This window comes from Enoplosus armatus, chromosome 13, assembly GCF_043641665.1.
Source record: "Enoplosus armatus isolate fEnoArm2 chromosome 13, fEnoArm2.hap1, whole genome shotgun sequence".
Classification (NCBI taxonomy): domain Eukaryota; kingdom Metazoa; phylum Chordata; class Actinopteri; order Centrarchiformes; family Enoplosidae; genus Enoplosus; species Enoplosus armatus.
In genome coordinates, this window is record NC_092192.1 from 2,513,162 (window position 1) to 2,537,000 (window position 23,839).

The window sequence follows — 23,839 nt, forward strand, 5'->3', positions numbered from 1 at the left end:
TTTAAGTAATATGGATCTTATTCAATATTTCACTGTAACATTGAATAGTGGAGTTAATAGTGTTATGGAGGGTTATGGCAGTGTTTGTTAGAGTCACAGTCTCACTCCTGTTTCTTTTTTTACCGCTAAGAGACAGAAATCAAGGAAGGAAGAGAAACTGATTTGTGATTGTCACGAGTCTCTGTGTTGTCATCCAATCAGCGACGTGATTGAAGACCAGAAAAACAAACAGACAGGAAATAACAGGAGACAAAAATGGGAAACAAAGGGAAGTTGTGAGTTCTCAAAGATGAAGAAAAGAAACCTCCCCGTTTCACGTGTTCAGGCTTTAACCTGAACCGCATCAACCGCTGAAGCATCCGGCGTCCAAAACCACCACCAAGCCCCACGGTGGAAACTATTTTCCAGATTCCAAAATCGTTTTCTGATCAGAAAATGCAAACATCAACAGAGGGAATAATGTTAAAAACAGTGTGTGTCAGTGTTTGAGGGCCCGGCTCTCTTCAGCTCTGCTGGGCCAGGACCAGAGAGGTGGATGGGGTCTTTCTCCTCCTGCTGCTCCGGTGTCTGTAGTTTTTGGCTCCTCTCAGTTTCACGTCGCTCTATTTCCACCTCCTCCTCCTCCTTCACTTCTTTCTTTACTGCCACTCCTCCCTCTCCTCTCTCTGTCTCGGTCCTCTGAGGTTCGGCTTTGGATCCTGGAGGAAGGAATTTACCAAACCTCGTCCCGTTCAGATCCTCCTCGAATTTCACCTGGAAGGGTGGCAGCCCGAGCAGGAAGGCCCTGATCCTGCTGGGGGAGCTCAGGTCTGCAGGTTCCTCCTGGTTCTTCATCTCCACATCCTGCTCTCCCACTCCTCGTCCCCCTCCACTTCCTCCAGAGCTGGACCGGTCGCCCAGGTTGAAGTCCTCGGCCTGCTCCGTGCAGCAGGGTCTGGGTCTCTTGGATGGTGGTTGCTCGGTGTTACCGTTGATCGCTGCCGGACTCGATTCTGGTCCCTCTGTGCTGGGTCTCTTAGCCGTGAAGCGTTTGCTGAGGTTGAGGGGCAACGCCTGCTCGGGGGGAGGGGTGATGGGAGAGCAGGGGGGCTTGGTGCTCAGGTCCTGGGACAGGGCCTCAGACAATCGGCGGGTGAAGGTCTGGAACTGAGACGAGCCCAGGCGAGTCCTCATCAGCTGGCACACCTGAACACTGCAGTCCAGGTTCAAAGGCAGGACCCGGAGAGGGGGCAGTGGAGGCCGGTTCCTGGCGTCCCGACTGCCGCCTCTCTGGGCTCCCTCGTCCACGTTACACCCCGAGCAGCGGTTGTGTTGCGGGTGGGGCTGAGGCTGAAGCTGGTCCCCGCTGGGATGAGGGGTATCCGGGCTTCCACTTTTGGGCTGGAGGGTGTAGATGGTCGGATGGTGCTGGCTCGGGTCCTGAGGCGTCAGGGCCGGGCTCTCCGGGCCTCTCTGGAGGCTGATGCGGTTCCTGAAGACATCCAGAGGACACACACCTTTGATGGGGCTGAAGCCGCCCACAGATCCTCCAACGAAGTGTCGAGGCAGAGTGGAGAGGAGCACACCGGGAGCAGGAGCCACGGACTCCCCTCTGTCCGGCTTCAGCTCCTTCGGTTTGGGCTGGAAGGGCAGGAAGGAGGCTGACATGGGGGACAGGTCGGGGGTAAGGGGCATGTTGACAGGGAGGATAGCCGGCGGGATGGGCTGCAGGGAGGGAGGAGAGAACAAGAAACAGGAGGTCAGTTTATTTGTCTGTTGTATTCTTCTTTTAGTTTCTTTTAAAACACTCCACGTGTCGGGATGAAACAGCTTCCTTCCAGAAAACTCATGACTCATAAAGAAGTTCTGAAGAATCTCTCAGCCACTCACTAACTTCCTTTGCAGATTAAATGTGAAACTGGTTCGATCACACACGGACTTGATATTGCAGAAGATTTTAAACATCACTTCATCTCTGCTGGACTCTCAATACACAGTCCTCTCCTGAGCCAGCAGGGGGAGCCTTACCTGCTCTGTCCTCTGCACCAAACAGCACAGTCTTTTAGGCCCCCCTTCACTAATTGTTAAATATTCAATACACTTGCAGGTGAAGACCATCTACATCCGTATCTCCCCAGTCTTAAGCACCATTCAGACTGGATTTTTGTTTCAACATGACCTACTGTTTTTCAGGGAGTCTAAGTGTTTAATATTTCTGCTAACAACAACATATGGGCCTATATTGGTTCCCAATATGATGACAGAAAAACAATTAAAGCCAACAGGAGAGCCTGTTAAAGCTGCTCAAACGTCAGCTACTGCTGCTCCTCAGTGATTATTTACATTCTGGTGTGCTGACTCAGCTATTAGCAGCTCCTGTTGGCAGTGACGTACAGACGCCATCACTGGATCACTTTGATTAAAACCTGAAAAAACGTTCACGATTTCTGTTGTCTTTGTCCTGCTGAATGATCATTTCCAGATGGTTAAAATGTCGTCCTGAACAGTGAGTTGAATCACAGTAATTCATATTTAATTCCCTGCCTCCTCCTATAACGTTCATTCAGTCTGAAGGGGGCTTCAGTGCTCCCAGCATTACCCACATATTGACTTGTAAGCAGTGTGAGAGGCAGCTCAGGTCACCCCACTGATAACATTTATTGTCCAATATCTGAAATCTCCCCCCGTGCAAAGACCCTTGACAGTGCGGTGGAGTTTGAGGTGTTACCCTGTGAGTGCTGCTGGCTGTCGGTCCACCTCCGCCTCTGGCTGGAAGCGGAGGACTCTGCTGCTGAGACTCTGCTGATGCTTTGGCTTTAGCCTGCTGCTGAGCCAGCAGCTTCGCCTGAGCGATCAGCGTCGCCTTGTTGCGAGTTCCCGGCGGCCGGCCTCGGCCTCTCTTCACCACCACGCTGCCATTCGGGTTCACGATCTGCTCAGAGAGGAAGATAAGAAGGTCATTCTGGCGTCTTTAAGTTGTTAATGTCTTCTTCTCTTGTATTTTTTCTTTTGCTGTTTGTTCTGATGTTATAATTATTGTATTCTTACATGTTACTTAATGAAATGTGCTGAACCAATAAAAGCTTTCATATATCTGGAGCTGCATTCATAAATGAGCTTATCCTCCTAAATGACGCTCAAGTTTCCTTTTTTTAATCTTTTCATTAAGCTGCCGAGAGACACTTTTAGTAAAGAACAAACAAAAGACATGTTTTATAAACCGCCATAGATTTCATACATGAAACAAAATAAAATATTTGTTCAGTACTGTATCGGCATGTGATATTTAGGTGACCCGACATATCTATCAATTTTGCCCTTAAAATCCAGTGACAGCCTTGAAACCAGCTTTATTTATTTAATTAAATTGTTTTTTCCAATTGGATCATTTGTTTCAAATCATTAGACGCTTACAGTACGAGAGGGAGGTGCAGGGGCTGTGATCTTCTTCTCCTTGGCTTTGGGTCCTGGTTTTCTGCCTCTCGGAAGTGGTTTCCTTCCTCGTATCCCTCTCGGTTTTGGAGGCATGGGGGACTCTGGGATTTTGAATTCTATTCCTCCTGCCCTGAGGTGCTCTTCATAAGGAAGCATAAGCCTGAGACAAAAAACACAACAGTTACAGGAAGCTTAGTGCATGTTCTTTTTAACCTAAATAACACATTTTTATTTTCAGGAGTTTTTGGGAAACTTGTTTGCGGTTTCTGTCTGACCTCTCGTAGTGTCGCCTGGTGCAGGTAGCAGCACTAGTGCTGCCGGGGCATCCTCCCAGCTCGTTATAAACCACTTTCCAGAGACGGTCCAATGTCACCTGTCACACACACACACACACACACACACACACACACACACACACACACACACACACACACACACACACACACACACACACACACGGTCAGCTTTAAACTTGTGAGAGCCTGCTGATCAGAAACCTGTGTGCTGTATAGGACTGCCACTTTTATTTGAATTTTAACCACAATTGAGCAAAAAAAATTAAAATCATGGTGCAATCATCAGTTTTAATTCAAAATTCTTTACTTCCATCCCTTAAGGTCTAAAAGATGTGCTAGCCAAATACTTAAAAACCCAAGAAACCAAACCCAACAACTGAGAACGTGACTGAAACAAAGACTTTGACATACAGTCTGACTGGCCTCCGAACAGAAACTATTCCATACATTATACAGTGTGTCATTAGGGGTGAAACACTATGTTGTATAATACAGTGTTGTTCAGTACAAGGCTCAGTTCTGTACAGCAGCTGAAAGGAACGACTGAACGAGCCTTTTGTTGTGAACTGTGCAGCTCTGAGCTGAAACTGAAGCGCCTGTTTTCATTTATTGCAAAGCTGCTTTTGTTTTGTGTTTATTTACTGTAAACTGCTGAGAAATGACTCTGATTGTTTCAAGTGCACCGTTTCATGAGACAAATATTAGTTGATACAGCTGAGTGTTACACTTCATTTCATCACTTATTACCGTCATCGTTGTTAATTGTAGTAGTATTAGTTTCTGAAGCTATTTGACCAAACGAGATGCAGTTAAGACAGAGTACACCAGCCACTCAGGGAGTTAGCTTGGCTTAGGATAAGGACTGGAAACAGGGGGAAACGGCTAGTCTGGCTCTGTCCAAAGGTAACAAAATCCACCTCTAAATAACTAACATGTTACATGCAGTTGCAAAATGCTGCTTTACAAGGGCAGGCTAGCTGTTTCCCCGTTTCCAGTCTTTATGCTAAGCTAACCGACAGAGTGGATAACATGAGCAGATTTCCCAATATGTCAAACTATTCCTTTTTAAATAAAAGGTTAAATGAGTTAAATAAAGTGACGTAACTTGAAGTGACTCACCTTTTTGTAGCCTCCGAGCCGCTTGACCACCGAGTACATGAGGAAGAGGTCAACTGAGGACACAGAGGACAAAACATGTTCAAACCCAGCGGCAGGTGGAAACAGACGGAACATTTTCTTTCAGTTTGACTAAATAAATGTCCTGATAAAACCAAAGTACTTCCAATGTGCATGATGTCATTGTCTCCTGCTTATAAAAAGGTCCAGATGAAACAAACTGAGTTTTTATACTTTCACTTCTGCTGCTTTAATTATGATCCACCAGATCAGATGAAATGTAAATGATCCAGACAGACAGCTGAACAATAAAACTCTCATGAGTTCAGAGTTTCAGCACACATATTTACACCTTTAAAAACTATTATTCAAAATGCAATCAGGAACCCTGAAGTTTCACTCGATATCAAACACATCAAGTACATATTAACCTTCTTTTCTTTTCCGTTTTACTGATTAAAAACAGTTTAAAGTAGGAGTTGTGGCATTATTATGCATAATATATTTTAGTATTGTTATATTTAAGTCAATCAACTAACTCAATAATTCATGGTGAAACTATACAAACGTTTTCTTTCAGGAAAGTAGAGAATTAATGAGGTTTACTACAAATTGTTGCAGTAAAGTTTTTGTTTGACATGTGTGAAGAGTTACAAAGTTCATTACATTGAACCTACATTTGATTATTATTGTTATCGAGAATATTATTCCATTATTGTGATATCTACTGATGTCTACTGACTATCTACACAGCAGCAGACAGCAGACAGACTCAAGAGACGAGCTGCTGGACATAGTGACAGACATAAGGACCGATATTTCCCTCAGGAGGTGGTGGAGACCAACAACAGAGCTAACAGAAAGAATACTGGACTCCACACGTGGTGATAAACAGCTGTTTGATCACAAGTTGATATGATATGTTAATGCTGCTGACAAGTGGCCACAATAAATCAGTTAGTTAGTGCACGTTTAAAAGACTTTTCACTTCCTGCAGTTGGTAAACTGAAGAGCGTCGACAGCAGAGATAAGATGTAAAAACTGAACACAAGTATGATCATGAAACCAGTCGAGCAGGAGTGTTGAGCTGCAGCCGTCTGTAAACTGACGGTTGCTGTTTCTAGCATGTGATCTTTTATATGATTTTCTTTTAGATTTTACCATTTTATTTTGTTAATTTGTCATCTTGTGATATATATTAAGTGTTACTTTAGGTTGAAGGTCTGTAACTGATTGTTGTTGTTGGACCTTCTTGACAAAACATCTCAATTACGTAATTCTGGTTAAATAAAAAGGTAAAAAAGAAATGTCTTCTGACATGGACGCTCGGTCAGAATTATCCAGAAGAAGAGCTATTGGTAGGGGGGGATCGAACCTGTGACCTTCTCCCTTCATTTCGCAAATGTCAAGAGCACTCTGTTTGATTCACAGAAAGACTGATAGAGAGAGAGAGAGAGAGAGAGAAAGGAAGAGAAGGCCAGAAAGACACAAAAGGAAAGAATAGAAAGACTCACTCTTCTTGAAACCGAGGTTGGGGACTTTGTGGATGGGCAGGCCTTGACGGTCCATGTAGGCGAAGAGCTGATCCAGGAACAGCTGCTCTTCAGGGTGGGGGAGCCAGCTGCCCTCACAGCCGACCTCCACGCTGCCCATCACGTTCTCCTGAGAGGGAGACGTCGAGTGTTACGGCAGAAACACACAGAGAGGAAAAGATGCACGTGGTTCAAAATGAGCCAGTTCACAGAAACACACGTATGAAAAGGAACTAAACTGAGAATACAAACCACATAAAAACAGGTTTTGATTCAACACATTGTGAGGCTGTAGTCGTGTTGTTTACTAAAGATCCGGTGTGACGTATCCGTCAGTGTCAGTGAAGATGTATTGACCTCTGTTCCTTTTTGTTAATACAGTGATTAGTTTACTGATCATCTTAAATTTCCAAATATAAATTAAAAATATATAAATATAAAAAAGTAAGACTGACAGTCTGCAGCCATGCTAGCAGCTGTACTCAGACACCGCAGTGCTTTGAGCTAAATGCTAATGTCAGCATGCTAATATTCTCACAATGACAATAACATGATGGTTTAGCAGGCATAATGTTTACCATTTTAGTTTAGTGTGTTAGCATGCTTATATTTGCTTGTTAGCAGTTAACACAAGAGACATTTTGACCTGATGATGGCGCTAGAGTAACAGTCATTGTTGCTGAAATGTTTCTATGTCTTCCATAGAGCCGCGCTGCTAGCATAGCTAAAACCTCGCCCCTCTCTCCTATGACTTTGATGCATACATTTTGTCTATTGCACTTTTATTAAATTTGGACAAACTGACACTACTGACATCATATTCTCTACAGGTGCCTCGACTTTTTTACTTCCAAGATTTATTTTTTTTTAACCAATTTTGAGACTTTGTCTGTCACCAACACTGACTCAAAGACATGTAATTTGCGGTTTTAGGGCCGTTGCTATAACAACAGCCGGTCTGTGTTTATGTGTTGGTCAGCAAACGACCTGAGGATGAGTCCACTGGAGCTCAAACTGGTCCTCGATTGATCAGATCCGGTTTGGTCGACAGCCAGTGATTCAAACAACCTTACACCACATAGACGTGAATATTATATACAAAGAACAGACCTTCATCCTCTCGATCCAGGACTCTGATTGGCTGGAGTTTGGGGACTCTTTGCCGTCGCGGGCTCTCCTCTTGCGAGGTCGTCCTCGAAGACTGAGAGACGGACATCCTGCAGAAAAAACAAAACACAAACAACAGACATGAAGATTCAAAGAATACAAGAAGAGGAAGAAACAACCAGAACGACTGATGAAACATTTTCTGGCGTCTTTGATGTGAATCTGTCTGTAAAGCAGGAGGTTGACAAACAGTGACAAGTACTTTCACAGTGTGGTATTAGTACTTTTACTGCAGTAAAGGGTCTGAATACTGCCCCCTGTGGATCAGTGATACTCTGAAGTGTTTTGTGTACTGGTTTCACTGAAACACTCACTGAACTGCCAGGAGAAGCTGGCGCTGCTCTCCAGCGTTGGGTGGTTGAAGGTGTCCCTGCAATACATCAACCGGGTGTTGGGTAGCGCCTTGACGCCCCCCAGGGCCAGCAGGTGGGGGTCCTGCAGCCCTGGCCCCCTCGCTCTGTCCTGGATGCGTCTCAGCAGGGAGCGGAAGCGGCAGTACTGCGGGTAGCTAAGCACTTTGATGCCCTGACGCTCCACCAGGTCGTCTGAGAGGGAAAGAAGAGAGACCGGTGTGACTAACAGCAGCCTAACACAGAATTTCTGTACTTTATTCACCAACTGTTGATTTCAATTTTATTTATATAGCACCAAATTATAACAGAAGTTATCTCAGCGGACCATATTGACAAACTGGTACCAATTAGTCTACCTTCTGAAATCACTTTGGGGCCTCTGAGTTATGTTTCGGTGTTTCTTACTCTCGGTTTTGTCTTTGAGCGGCTCGCTGCTCTTGTTGCTGCTGTTTCCATCGCTGCTCTGCTGAGGTTTGTGGAGGCCGTTGGTCCCGCAGGGCGGCAGCTTCGGGCTGCTGCTCCAACCTGCCGGCTCCGCACACGACCACCGTACCAGGTCCTCCACCCGCACCACCATCTTCCTGGACACGGCCAGAACTTCATCCTAAAACGCACACAGAGGATCGTTCCATAATGTGACCTCCATTTATCCAGAGCAGACGCTGAGAGATTTGGGACTGAAGCTACAAGTATCTGAATCATTTACATGAAATCAAAAGCTGAAAAACCTGCAGAAGATGTCAGACAATACAATACAACTGTTCTGTCTTTGTTGTGTTTTTTAAATTTCTTTTGGGAAGTGTAAAAAATTCTAAACAGCAACTCTCCATTAAAAAGAACATTAAGTGATTCAATGGTTTTAAAAAATGAATATCTAACTATAGTATGTTGAAAATGAAGATTTTGTCACATTTATTTCTTTAAACATATCTTAAACATGTAACTCACACAATTAATAAATGCATTAATTATTAGGGGCTTCACCAACTACTTGACTATTACTAAAACCACTGCACTGTGCGAGGAAGTCAACTTCTCATGAATTAGCATAATTTTAACTATCATCACCAGAGTTACAGTATCTCATGTGTAAAATAACGCCTGTCTATATTTAGTTTCTCCTGTATCCACAACGACGGCCTGTACATTATTTTGTATTTTCTTTGCATCGTCACCGCAGGAGCCCAAATGCTTTGTTTTCTGCGTCACGCTAAAGCTACGGTTTGTACTAACACAACATTTCCTGCACGTGTTTCAGGCCTTTACACCACAAGTCATTTCCACAGGTTGATTTTTGGATTAAGATCTCTCTGAACGTTGTCACTTCACTGCCCAGCCTCCATCATACAGATGAGAGAAGAAAGAAGTTTATAAAAATGTTGATACACTCATACAAGTGCTCAGAGCAATAAGCTGAATGAGCCGCAGCAAGAGATTGGTAAACTGTTTTTTGCCCTGCGTTTTGCCTCTCAGACCACATACAGGCTGCCTTGACAGGAGGCTGTGAAGACACTACTCAGGGCTGGAAAAAAAATCAGCTTTCTTTTGCACTATATCACTTTCCAGACGTGCCACACGTGTCACAGCAGCTCGGCTTCAGATCTTATTAACTGGCACTTTATACAAACCAGATGAACTGCAGCTCATTTACATCTGTAGTCTCATTAAATATCCTGCTGTGAAAAACTGCTGTAATTTTGTGCCGCTGACAGTAAGTCTCCCCAGGCTTTGTAAACACCACCCATTGACTCTAAAAGTTGTCCTTGTTGCTCCTTTCAGTTTCCTCAAACACAAACAGTTAACACGTGCGTTAATACGGTTCGTCCAGTTCAAAGCGGAGCTGAGGCCGCTGATGTCGCCTCCCATTCCAGTTTGTCAGCTGCGATCCTGTTCAGTCCTCGGGGCAGAGACGACCGAGCCCAACACCCCCTCCAAAAAAAAGTGGGCCGTGGCCAGGTGGGAGCTCTACACATTCCTGCTCCTACAGCAGCCAGGTGTGAGCTCATTAACACTGCAAAGGGCCGAGAGGAGGCTCTGCAGGAGTCGTGAATTAACACAGCTCAAATATTCTGACTCTGAAAATCTTAAAGTCACAGCTGGCTACATCTTTCTGTTAAAGCAGGCAGAGGTGTCTTTATGTAAATGTCCCTTTTGGCTTCTTTCAGACAGAAAGAGCCACAATGCTAGCGCGATATTTGTCACATGGTGTGTGAAAGGGAGGTCAATCGTTCTCAGTTGTCTCACAAGGATACTCGCTTCCACTGCTCACATCCTCAAATAAAAGCTCTCGATCTCATCATTTCACGTTATTAGATGCCGAATTCTGCTGCCTGTTTTATAATGTGGATTTTTATAGATGACTTTACGTAGAAGTGACTCGGCTGCTTATTCACACGGGAGACTGACACAGTTTGATATTTTGGAAAATGTGCTTATTCACTTTCTATATGATGAGAAGATTGATGCTACTCTCCTATCTGTCATTAAACATGAAGCTACAGCCAGCAGCCAGCTAGCTTAGCATAACATAAACACTGAAGGAATAACTAGGGGTGGCTCGAGACCAATCTAGTACCGTCTTTTCCCCTCCATTACACAACTAAGCTGTTAATAAAACATTTGTATGGATTCACTTTGCTTAACCGCGCCATCTAAAACATCATCCTCAAACTGTGAAACAAACATTCTTCTCCCCTAAAGGAAGAAATACAGCACCGATCAAACATTCAAAATTCGATTTTAAAGTGCACCTTTGTGCAAAAGTTTAAATCTGAGTATTTAGAATAACAAATGAATTATAATTCCAGTGGAAAATACTGGATATAACTGGACACTTAATGCAGCCTACACCTCATATCAAGTTAGCTGCATTGAAAATAAATAAATATGTAATGGAGGAAACGGTGCAAGTTTCTTTCACATGTAACCTCTGGAGTTGAACTGTGTGTAAAACGCCTGTATACAACTAAACATTAGAGAGAATACAACTCAAGTTTGAGGTGTTGAAGTTCCCAACGCTGCTGCTGCAAATTGCACTTTGCCGTCACATCGCTCAAAGTTTAGTTTAAGCATTAACGTGATAGTTTCGGCAAATGGATCGTATCGGATTATCTTTTTTTCCCCCTCTCTGATATCTGATCCAGGGACTATGGCCAGTATCAGATCAGCGCAAAAGGAAAACAGCTAGCTCGTGTCTGTCCAACCGTAATAAAATCCACCTCCAAATCTCACTGATTAACACGCGACGTCTCGTTTGTTTCATATGTACAGAAAATCAATGTATATGTGAAAAGCTGACGTTTCAGATATACGTTATATCACAGGTTTTGTTCCTCTAACAATAAATGCATTCAATTATTTGATTGATTGATTGATCCTGCAGATCTTTAAAGATATAAAACATGGCTTTCATTTAACTCAAATGAAACTCTTCATATAAAAGAAACTGGGCAAAGATTCCAAACTGCTTTCAGACGGCTCATTTTTCCACCAGGAAAAATCAAACCTCTATATCGAGACTTCAACAGTGGAATATCTCGAAGTTCAAAATGTGGAAAATTTGGTTTCAGACAAGTCATAGGATTTACATTTGGGTAATACATTAGTCTCATTCCCAAAGGGGGATTTTCATGTGAAGGCTGAGCTGCAGCCTGCATGTGAACTGTGTTAATCAAAAACACTCTGCGGCGGCAGCAGCAGACGCATCCTGATACTTCTTATACTATATTCATGAGAAATCAAAGTTTACTCTTCTTATATTTAATGTAACGGATTCCCCTACATAAAGAGGAGAGATTACTAATTAAGCAGATCATTAAATAACATCAGAGAGTAAAATAATGTCACTGTTTGTTCGAGAGGTTAAACACTTTCTGATGAACAAGAGGAGACTTCGACTGAAGGTTAACCTGTTTTAAGTTCTTGGCCAAAGATGTCTGGACAAAAAAAAAAAAGGAGGCAGCGTTCCTGTGACGAGGTTATTAATAGATGTTCTTAAAGCAGATTATATTAGGGAGATGTTCACTCCCATTACCAGTCCACGGGACTGACAGAGGACACTTTAGGTACTGTTATTTTTCATGCTTCATATTGTAAATAAGTACATTTACTCAAGTCACTGTACTGATGGATGATAACTTTGCAGATTCAGATTAATAAAAGAAAATATCATCAATAAATAAATTCTATAGGTTAAGATGAGACAAGGTAAGATTTAGGGAGGGGAAGTCACAAGCTAAACACAGAGGTGTTTCTGTTGTTTAGCCTTCCCTCATTGATATAAATGGGGAGGACAAAATTACAGAAACACCTGTTGAACTGCATTGTTTTATACAAACAGTGCAGTTCAACAGCACCACAAGCTACATCCTCAAATCACCACACAGCCGAATGAAAGTGTCCAAAACTGTTTCAGCTGAACATGGACCCAATAAACTGAGTGTAACTCTCAATTCTGATGAAAACCAAATGTGGATAAAGTCTGCCAGGATAATTATCAGCAACTACATCAACTTGTGTCTCCAGTATGTTACATCCTGGGGTGGATATATATAGAAGTTTTTTGTTCTGTTGTGTAGTCGGAATGGTAACAAATGCCATATTGAATTTAAATTAAACTAAAGTAAATTAAATCAAGTTTGTATAATGAAAAGATAAACAGTGTACTAAAGACATATTTATATGAATAAATAGAAGAATAAACAAACGAGTCAAATATCATCCCTTGCAGAGATGAATGCCTCATCAGTATCTCATGTTGCCACGTGACCTTTGACCCACCTCCCCGTGCTCCCTGGTCCGGCCCTTCGGCGTGTCCTCAGGCAGGAAGTAGAGTCTGGTGCTGGCCAGCAGGTGGCGCCGTGTCTGGTCCTCCCACAGTAAGGTCACCTGCACATGAAGAAGAAGATGCCTTGAAGCCTTTGGTTGTGTAGTAAATATGCTAACAATCATGTCTGGAACCCTACAAACAGAAGATTGTGATTTTAACATTTATTTAACACTTTAAAGAAGTTCTTCTGTGGACGGAGAACATCCTGCAACCTTCAGGCTGATAAAACATCTGATTTAGCTTAAAAATGTCAAGCTGAAAACAAGCCGCTTACACTTAACAGATCACAGCATTTAGCATGTTTGGCCTTTTTCTAAGAGTTTATCTAGAGTTTCACTACCAAAACCTCACTATTTAAAATAATGTACAAATCTGACTGAGACTGAGGGTCTGACCAGACATCCAATGAAAACTTTGGGTACTTTACAATTTGTGATACTCTGTTCTATTTCAGTTAGAACTACAAAAGTATTGAGGGTCAATACTCGGACCTGATCAACGTTTGTTTCATCAACAAACCAACACAAAGTCTGTTGGACTACACATTCACTGAAAAAAAAAACACAGATATCTGCTGGCAATATTACTATTCTCATTGCTTTCATTGCTGGAATCTTTCTGAATGAATATCTGTAACATTGAACAAGACGACAGACAGTGTTAAAGTTAAGGAGGCAGATATGTTAAGTTATGTTATGTTTGATATTCTCTGATTTAGGAATTAAAAGACAAAACCAGACAGAGAGTCTACAGCTCTGTGAGGCTGAACATAAGACACAGTGGTGCTTTGAGCTAAATGCTAACATGATGACAAAAACAATGTTTGTTAATATGCAGATGTTTAGCAGGTATGAAGTTTGCCATGCTCATCCTCCTAATTAGCACTAAAGACAAGGTACAGCTGAGGCTGATGGGAATGTCATTAGTTTTGCGAGAATTTGGTCATAAACCAAACTCATCAGTGTTTTTACCCCAAATTAATTCTATCCTGTCCCTTACTTTATTTTTGTTCTATCTTATTTTACTGCTTTTATCCCTAATTTATCCAAGATGTCATGATTTATTTATTCATTTATTCAAAATGTTTAAGTGCAATACATATATAGTCACACACTTTAGTGCAACACATACATACATATACATTGTTATTGTATATATTTTTACCTCATTTCACTTAAATACTGTAAATGTGTATATTTTGTATTTTCATTTCATTTTTCATTTCACCTCATTTCACTTAAATACTGTAAATGTGTATATTTTGTATTTTGTATTTCTTATTTTTATATTTTGTACAAACTTTTAGTTCTAAATTATGCTACTTTCTACTCTTGAATGGGAGCACCGGTACTGTACAATTTCCCCCCGGGGATCAATAAAGTATTTCTGATTCTGATTCTGATTCTGATTCTGATTGTTTGTGTTTTTAATCATTCGCTTTTATATGAAGCACATTGTGTTGTAGAAATAACGTTTTATTTCTGGACAAACTAATATTTCAACCCGACGATGGTGCTAGAGGAAAAGTCAGGGGATCTCCAAAGTCAGTAGGATTCATCCTCTGGACACCATGAATGTCTGTACAAAGTTTCGTGGCAATCCATCGAGTAGTTGCTGAGATATTCCACAAAGAAGTGGAACATAATCTGATTAAAGGGGAAAAGAGAAACATGAAACTGAACAGGCCGGTTTGGACCAGAAAGAGATGAAGAATAACAGCGAGGAAACAGGAAACAATAGGAGAGACAGACAAGCAAACAGGAAAAACTACTCCTGACACAGGACTACTGCTTCCGGTTCAGTCTGAGCAGGCGGGGGGGGGGTCGGGAGTTAAAGACAACATTATGCAAGCGTGATCTGAACTGACGTGGACCAGATTGTTCAGGTTTGTAGGTCAGACGTGATTCCTGGCTGAATCACAAGGAGATGTTTCAACATCACTGCTGCTCTTTTCTGTTTGGTTTTATTTATTCATCCAGAAGCAGTTTGACTGAGTACACAAGCTGAAACACCTGCCTCACATCCAGTCACACCTGGACACACCTGGACACCTCCTGCAGGACTTTGACTCTGTTTCCAGTCTATTCAAAATGTGTGCAAATATTAAAATCTGCTCTTTTGTGGAGAAATAAACAGAAAAACTCAAACTGAGCAGGATTTCACTTTGTAAACTGAACTTTCAGTGCTACATATTGTTAGCAACCTTTAATCAACCTGTAAAAATAAACTTAATTTTGAAATGAAAATAGCCATCATTTGTCAGCAGGGGTTCTCACCGATCATCATGGTGATGTTATAACGGCTGATGATCAGCATGATGTCTGAATGTATGTTATTCTGTCACTTGAATGAGGTGGAGGAGGCATTCAGATCCGTTACTTAAAGCTGCTATAATTGATATTTTTAATAATAACACTGTGTTAACAACAATGGCCCAATCCCAATCCCTTCTCCTTGGTCCTACCCTTAGTTTTCGGAGTGCCCTCGACTCGGTAGTGACCCTTCAGAGCGGAGCTACAGGGGGCAGGGGTTTGAAATCTTTACCCAGGAAATGGGACACCACTCGTTACGTCACCAGCAGCTGAAGATGGCACATACGTAACACACAGTGACGAGGCTGTAGGCAGTCCCAGTCCTGACAGTGGTTCCCACAATGCCGGCGCCAGGCGTGATGTTACAGATGCGCGGGGAAGTGCAGAGAATTTGCTGCGGGATTTTTTTTTTTAAATGCTTGTTTTAACGATCCAAAGATATTCCAAAGAATTTTAACATTTTTGCATACTCATTTATAAGTATGCAAAATACTCATATGGGCTTCTTTCCCTGCACCGGTAACCACTCCACTGTTCCACTGTCTCAGTGAGCAAAGCATTCTGGGAAGTTTGTTCTACCACTCTGTTTGGAGTCTGCAGCTCCCCTCAGCTTTACAGAGCTTTATAGCGACTTTCAGCTCATCGTTTATCTGCCCGACCCATAACTTGACTGTTTTGATTGTGTTCTTATTCAGACATGAGACCGACATGTTGCCTGAAAGGGGCTTAGCAAGATGAATACATATGTCGTTGTTTGTTTCTGGCTCATGTGTCAACTGATTCTTACCGATTCATGTTTTTTAATTAGGGAGAGAAGATAAACTCGGTGTTTGTTCAGCTCAGACTCATTCAAACAGTTTGTGTTACCTCACTGTGTCTCTCCTTCCAGGGTTTTTCATTTGAGCAAAACACATTAACCCACAAGCCTTCGCTTCACATCCTTCATTACAATCAATCACGGTCAATACAAAACTATCAACCTAAATACAATGCAATCTCATTAACGCCTTTCCAGCTCGCGACCTAAATTGACTAAATTTAGCCTTGCCGTGGGATGTAGACTCAATAAAACATAGTATCACTTTTCTATAGCTCATGTGAGCAGGAGCGTGACCCATTTCAGGGTTCGATGTGCCGCCGCTCAGTTTGTAGATTTAGTCAACAGTCAAAAGGGCAGTGCAACCATTTTACACGAGATCAGCTGACTCGTCATGGTTGGTTCTGCTCCGGCCCGTTAGAACAGCTGTATACTGTCGTCTGTGGATTTCTAAAAATGTCATAATGACGTCATCTGGAGGTTGAACTAGGTGAGTGGAGTTTGAAACACCCTGTGTTTATCAGTCAGGGAGGGTCGACTCAAAGAGGCTATCAGGTTGCATTATGGGAAGTGTAGTATCGTGTGCTTATGGAGCCAGTAGAGACTAAAAGTCATGGATATCTCCAGAAATGCTGCTTCAATTTTATGAAAGTGCAATAATAACAATCACCCTGTCAAGAGTTCAAGACATTAAATACAAATATTGATTGGTCTGTTGTTTACTTTCCTGATCAATCAATCAATCTTTCTTTCCATTTTAAGTCAGAAAACTGAAAAATGCTCAATATAACGATTTCAAACTGCGTCTTTTGTGCAACCAACCTTCTAAAACTCAAAGATATTCTGAATAATTACATTAAAAAATGCTTCAACTCTAAAGTGCAACACTTTGAACTTTATATTTAACATCCTCTCGGGTTCAAGAAGCAGTCCTGAGCATGCTGACATTTTCTCCTCTTCTGACTACACAGCTACAATTCAAAATGCTCAAAGTTCTCTCTGTTAATCAGCGTCGGTCCAGTTACCACTCAATAAAATACTCCACTGAAGCATTTATTGGTAAAAGCCTGCAGGTTTTTGGGCCTCAATGGCTCATGACTGAGAGCCATTACTTTAAAACTGCCATAACTGATTTTTTGGCCACTTGGGGGAAGCTGAAACACACTTTAAACAAAACATTTGGAATATTATCACCTTATAAAGTTGACATGGTGAATGTTATTAATGATATTACCAGCTGATCCAGAGCAACATGATCCTTCATGTGGAGTGTTTGTGTCACCTGATGAATGCCCTAACCCTATTCACTCTCTTTTAGCGGTTTGACATGAGCCGAAAGAAGCTATAAACCTCCTTAAAGCTGAGGGGAACTGCAGAGTTGGGTGATAACTCTCTGTGGGTTCATAAATATGAGCGACCCCTTTCACATTAGAAAAGTCACGTGAGCTATTGTTATTCTAAAAACACTCATTATAGCAGCTTTAATGTAACAGAGAGCAGACTGAGCTGGTGCCTCACCTCTGCAATGCACACTGGATCCTGCGGTCCACAGCGGATGAAGTAAAACTCCCCGAGCTTCCAGACCTGGACGGGCCCGTCGGGTTGAGCTCTGCTGCTCACCGACTTATAGAAGGCATAGCTGCCTCGCTGGCAGGAGGGAGCACCCAACCACTGGTAGAAAGACAAGAGAGCACAGGAGCACTGATGAGGAAGAGGTGGCCATAGCATTTCCACTGTTAAAGTTTCTGTGGTTAGCTGCCTTTAACGGACACCTTTTCACTCAAGACCGAAGAGATCCCTGAATGGTCTCAAGTTAGTTCAGACATGTGTAATAACAGCAGGACAGAGAAGACCACATGGTGGAGACGCAGAGATTAAAAAGTAGGTAAAACTTGGACTAAAAGTTAGCATGACACACTAGGATGTTAGTGCATTATTCTAGACACTTTACATTAGCATGCTAATGTTAACATTAATCTCCAAGTACCACTGAGCCCGACAGGAAATTTGGTCGCTCATTTTAGAGGTAACCTTTCGTGAAGCTGAGTGTCGATGAGAAGTCAAAGAATCACCAAAGTATTTAGGATTTCTCCTCTGAGAAATGTAAACGTGTGAACCAAATTTCATGGCAACCAATAGATTGTTGAGATATTTCACTCTGGACTGTCAGACTGACTGAAATCTAATGTTCATGATGGGGTGTCCGACCAGTTTTAAAAGCATATTCTTAATGTTTTTAAATGCAGTTTCAGCCTTTTCTACAAATTGACATTCTCGTGCATTAAATACCTCTGAGACGAAAACTATCAAATTAAAATATAAATGTCACAGTGTCCTCCCCAACATGTTCTAGGGTGTGTTCAGGCCATAAATTGTACAGAATCCACCTCTGGCATCAACACCTCTGACAATAAAGTTGCACCATCATGCAGTGAGGCAGTATTTTCTGATGTATAAACAACACTCAGAGGAGGACATATTGTAATATATTAAACAACTTAGCAGGAAATGTTAAAAATTAACTCCTGAAACTGGTCAGCATGGCAGAGGCATATCAGCAGCCCCTGATACCGACTCAAAATATGGAGCAGAAGAAAGTGTGGCAGCTTTTCACTGCTAATGCAGTGACGTCTGCTCTTACAAAACGACTGCCAGTGTTACGAACATTATGCAACATTATGATGGAAAAAGGCCTGGAAATTAAGACATGTATAAACCTGTGCGATCTTAATCATCTGTATGTCATAATGCGTCTCCTGTCAAACAGAGCTGAAAAGCCTGTGTTAAATAAACAAACACATCAATAGTTAATAGTTAATTAATAGAAACTATTAATAGAAACAATTCTACTATTTAACTTTTACTTTCACCCGGCTGCTGCACAGTATGGAGGCCACGATTCCCAGAAGATGTCATAAAGTCATCAGCTGCAGTTAATCATTCAGTATCTGTAACGTTTCGTAGAGGATCCAACTTGTATATTAGTAAAGTTATTCTGATTTGTTCTTTGACATGAACTTATAATAACTTCCACTATGTGATGAAAAGTAAAGTGTATGTTGTAATCAATGCAATACAACTCTCATCACTGCTTTCATTTCTTCCTCTACCCTCTATAAGAATATAAAGTGGACATCTTCAAGCTTTGATATCAGCATATCTGTAAAACAGCCTGTGTTCAGTGAATTTACCATGTTTAAATAAAGGTTTCAATAATCAATGCAACTATTACTTCCTGCAAGTGTTTCAAAGTAAAAGCCCTAACCCCTCTTCTTTTGTGGAAGGCTTTTACTCTGAAACAGCAACAGGAAGTGTTGAGTTTGCATTAACAGCAGCAACTTTGCAAAGACGATGGTCGTGTGCTGCTCCTGGTCTGCAGCAGTGCCTTGTCATGCTGATGTGTTGGCCTGAGGTTGTTTTTCCTTTTTAAAAGGAGGTTAAAAAAGCTTCAGGCAGCTGCTGTACATTTTGATTTGCAGATAAACTCCGACATTATTTCTGATTTGCTCAAGTAGGGCTGCACCTTTAGACTATTTTCAGTATTAGTAGTAGTAGTACTTTCCTGGCTACGTCTCCCTTTAATCTAATGTTATAAAATCTCCTCATATCACATCACAACTGTAGAGCGTCACTGAAGTAACTGACAGTGCTGGAACAGCAGGACAGACTGTTACTGAGTCCTTGGTACATGAAATAATAACAATGCTGTCAGGGTCCAGCTTCTGTTTTCTATGATTGTAAACTGAATCTCTCGAGTCTTCGACTGTTTGTCAGACACAACAAACTATTTAAAAAAGGAAAAATACCAAACATGTTCTGATTCCAGCTCCTCATATGTGAATATTTTCTTCTTCTCCATGATAGTAAACTGAACAATCTGCATTTGAACAAAGCAAGTGATCTGAAGACGTCACCTTGAGCTCTGGGAAATTGTGAGGGACATTTTTCACCATTGACACGTCCACCATTTTGGAGACAAACAGTGGGACCTGGTCTTCACTGCTGTCAGGAACCCTGCTTTAGCTTATTAACAGCTTATTAATGCTCTGTAGCTGCTACATATTTGACTTATTTTTTTTATTCTTCACACATTCAATTTCCAGCTGTCTGACTATTTGTAGATCAAGTGACTGATCAATGGAGAAAATAATTAGCAGATCAATTGATGATGAAAAGAATAGTTTGCTGCAGCCCTAAAATACAGCTAACATTGTAAGAATGCAAACATTATGCAGCGTGAGCAACTACAAAATCAATTTGTACATTCATACAAGTAATCAAATATGTATAAACTGTTAATAACCGAACCTGTTTTTCCAGCAGTCATTCTGTAGGGCAGGTTCCCCTTTTTGTCCCCAAAATGGCAGATGTACCATTTGGCAAGAAATGACTCTGATGTTGAGTTTGTCTTTATTTAATCTACAGCTCAGTTTACACGGAGCTTCCTGTGTGTTTACACTCTGGATGTCATGAGGAGCACTTGATCCGTCTTACCTCACAAGCTGTTTGTGAGTGTTTACACAACTCTGACAATAAATCGAGCGCACCTCGAGTGGGTTCATACATCTGAAAGCCAATACTGCTGCTGCTGAATAAACCTGCTGCTTTGATTTCTGTTTTGTAAGAGGAAGTGTGAGGAGCCCAGGGCCTGCGACACCCAGTAGTTTGCAGAAAAAAGCTAAAACATAAAACCTAACGCACCTAAGAAATGGAGGCAGTTTTTCTTGATTCCAGGGCTGATTTGAGGCCGTGTGAGGCCTCCACAGGTCTGTAAACTGGATACCTTTCGCTCATCGCCTCACCTTTGGAGTTGAATTTGAACTCTTTAAGTACTTGACCTAAATGATAATCTCTGTATCAGACAGTGCGTTGCCATTTTGGATCCTGAGCCACAGCTTCAGTCAGCAGGCTGTGTGTTAATGTGCTCCGCTGCAAACATTATTCACAGATCCACAAAATCCACAAGCCGAGGTGACTCAGACCACTTCTCACTCTGAAAATGAAACCATGTGGACTCATTTTAACTCAGATTGAGAGCATATTATTACAAATAGTTACAATTTCTCCACATTATTGTTTAATAATGACATTAAAATGTAAAACAATGAGAGATAAAAAAAAAAATCACTGCCTTGTTTCAAATTGGGATCATTTGTCATTTTTGCTTATAAAGTTGCAACAGATTGTGTTTAATTAAAAAGTTGTTTATCCTCCAAACCTACAGTCATATTAACACCAGCTCACACACATCTGACAAAAGTTTCAGTTCAGGTTTTTGGGCTTTAGGTCAAGTTATTTTGGTTAAAGTTAGAGTGGGGTTTTGCAAAAACATGGCATTTGTTTTTGTACAAACAAGTGCAAATAAGTACAGATAAAGTACCAAACTCATGATTGTTTTCGGTATAGATTCGTCTGCCAATACCATTCTCCATTATTCGAGTAATCGTTTGCGCTATAAAATGTCTCTCGCAATTTCCCAAACCACCAGATGACGTCTTTAAACGTCTTGTTTTGTCCAACCAACAGTGGGAAACTTAAAGATATGAACAGTTTACTAAAATAGAAGACAGAAAAGCATCAACTACTCCCATCTGAGAAGCTAGAACCAGATCATTTTGGGCATTTATGCTTAAGAAACTACTTAAACGATTAATCTCGAAGGACTGGAGGGTGCGTGATGGAGTAGATAGCATACCACACAGAGTAGCATATTAACAGCAGCAGTGTTAGTAGATCTTTAAAATGGCTGTAAACAAACAAACAGGAGGAAATAGCGCATCTGTTGGGGACTATTTTCAGCAGCGGATGAATCCACATGTGGAGCTCTAGTGAGTATTTGGGGCAGCAGGACGATGTGTGTGGGACTGAGTCAAAATAAACTACAGTGTGTGCTCATGGTAATGAAGGAACATGTCACCCAGTGCAACAGTGTGGCTAAGTGATGTGTTTTTACAACAATAATAATAATAATAATAATAACAAGAAGAAGAAAAAGAAGAAAATTTATTATTTTCATCATGCCTCCTTGATGATAAGATGATAAAATCAAGGGGAAATGTGCGTCTTTGTGTACAACACAACAGACATGATGATCCGCTCTTTACAGCCCTAAAGAAAACACTGCTGCCATGAAACTGCTGCTGTTTTGTGATATTGAAACCATCACGCAGCCTCTGCTCCTCTGTAATCCCCTGTTTGGAGATCGAGGCGAGAAAAGGCCGAGTCACAACAGCTTATTTGAAACATAATATGCAGCCCCACAGCTGCAACCTGCAACCTGCAAATGACCTGAAATATTGAACAAATGTCTTGGGGACAAAAACTGAAACAAGATGATTTCTATTATTGAGGGCTGCAACTGATGTTTACTTTCATTATCAAATAATCAGCCAATTCATTGTTTTGAATATAAAATGTAAGAATGTAGTAAAGGTATGAGCCCAAAGTGACATCTTTGAATGTCGTGTTTTGTCCAAATAACAGTCCAAAAACCAAAGATGTTCAGTTTAGAGCAACAATCAGTCGATCAAAGGGAAATTAATTGGCCACTATTTTAATAATCGATTCATCACAAGTCAAACATTCTCTCTAAAATGTGAGAATCTGCTTCTGTCCCTTCTCTGAACATCACAGTGAATTGAATATTGTTGGGTTTCAGACTTTTGCCTGGTCAAAACAATGCATTTGATGTCATGGACATTTGTTTTTACTATTTTCTGACATTTTATAGTCAACAAACAATTACTGGCTAATCCAGACAATAACAGATGGCAGATCAATCGTTTGTGAAAAAAAGTTTGTTGCCTCTTGAATTCTATTTATGATGATATAAAACAGAAAATCCTCACATCTGAGAAGCTGGAACCGGTGAATGAATGGCATTTACGCTTGAAAAACAACTGAAATGAGTCATCAATTAGCAAAATAGTTGATTAATTTTCTGTGGATCAGTTAACTGCTTAAGCTCTAGTCATATTTGAAGGTCCATTCAACTTATCTTACAGTAAAGTAACAAATGTTTAGGGCTGCAACTAGCAATAATTTTCAATATCGATAAATCTGCCAATCATTTCCTCCATTAATCAATGGATCGTTTGGTCTATAAAATGCCCAAAATTTCGGAAAAATGTCCATTAAAAGTTCCCAGAGCCCACAGCAACGTCTTCAAATGTCCCGTATGGATTAGGGTTAGTTAGTTTACTGTGATAAAACAGTAAAAATCAGCAAATTCTCACATTGATGAAACAATTCAAGAAAAATGCTAAAAAAAATGACTTAAATGATTAATTGATAATCAAAATAGTTGCTGATCGACTAATAGTTTCAGCTTTGCTGAGGTTTACTGGGGCTAATTTCCAATATCGATTAATATGCAGATTCTTTTCTCGATTAATCGGTTAGTCTATAAAATGTCCAAACAAAAGTGTCAATCACAATTCCCCCGGAGCCTCGATCGACGTCTTCCCAAAGATATTTCATTTACTATTACAACAGACAGAGAACAGCAGAAAATCCTCACATTCGAGAAGCTGGAACCAGAAAATATTTTGGTATTTTTGTGTGAAAAATGACTTGAAAAGATTAAACAGCTTACCAAAATAGTTGCCATTTAATTTTCTCTCAATAATCGATTCATCATCAAATGAAGCATGGCTGGACAGTTTTAAGTGCATGACAGATTGTTATTTTTTTTCATATTAAGTGAATTATAATAAACCAGGCCGACATCACATTCGCAGAGCTTATTATCCACATGAAATAAAAGGCCTTGTGTATAAGCTGAGGGTGCGGCCGGCTGTGCAGCTGCTATCCATTTACTCATGATAGATGAGGAACATGAAGATTCACTAAATAAATGCGTAAACTGCGTTTCCTCCCCTTTCTGTACCAGAAATAGTCTGTTTCTAAATCAGAGCCAGTCGTCCTCTGCCTTCCTCCTGCTGCCTAAATGCAGAATATTCTCAAATTCTCACTCCTGTGTTGATCATCCACAACCCCCACCCC

At 41.1% G+C, this 23,839-nt stretch overlaps 1 protein-coding gene across 1 annotated transcript in view; it reads right to left on the minus strand.

The window, feature by feature from the left end:
- Nucleotides 1–462: 462 nt before the first annotated feature.
- LOC139295410 (AT-rich interactive domain-containing protein 5B) overlaps nucleotides 463–23,839 on the minus strand; it is a 28,137-nt gene continuing 4,760 nt past the window's right edge. The window contains exons 2-12 of the mRNA XM_070917604.1: nucleotides 17,354–17,506; nucleotides 12,658–12,765; nucleotides 8,280–8,482; nucleotides 7,840–8,075; nucleotides 7,469–7,575; nucleotides 6,341–6,488; nucleotides 4,830–4,882; nucleotides 3,690–3,787; nucleotides 3,394–3,574; nucleotides 2,708–2,941; nucleotides 463–1,704 (exon numbers count right to left, since the gene is read on the minus strand). Of these exons, the coding sequence (XP_070773705.1) occupies nucleotides 463–1,704; nucleotides 2,708–2,941; nucleotides 3,394–3,574; nucleotides 3,690–3,787; nucleotides 4,830–4,882; nucleotides 6,341–6,488; nucleotides 7,469–7,575; nucleotides 7,840–8,075; nucleotides 8,280–8,482; nucleotides 12,658–12,765; nucleotides 17,354–17,506 (2,763 nt within the window). The remainder of the gene's footprint in view (nucleotides 1,705–2,707; nucleotides 2,942–3,393; nucleotides 3,575–3,689; nucleotides 3,788–4,829; nucleotides 4,883–6,340; nucleotides 6,489–7,468; nucleotides 7,576–7,839; nucleotides 8,076–8,279; nucleotides 8,483–12,657; nucleotides 12,766–17,353; nucleotides 17,507–23,839) is intronic.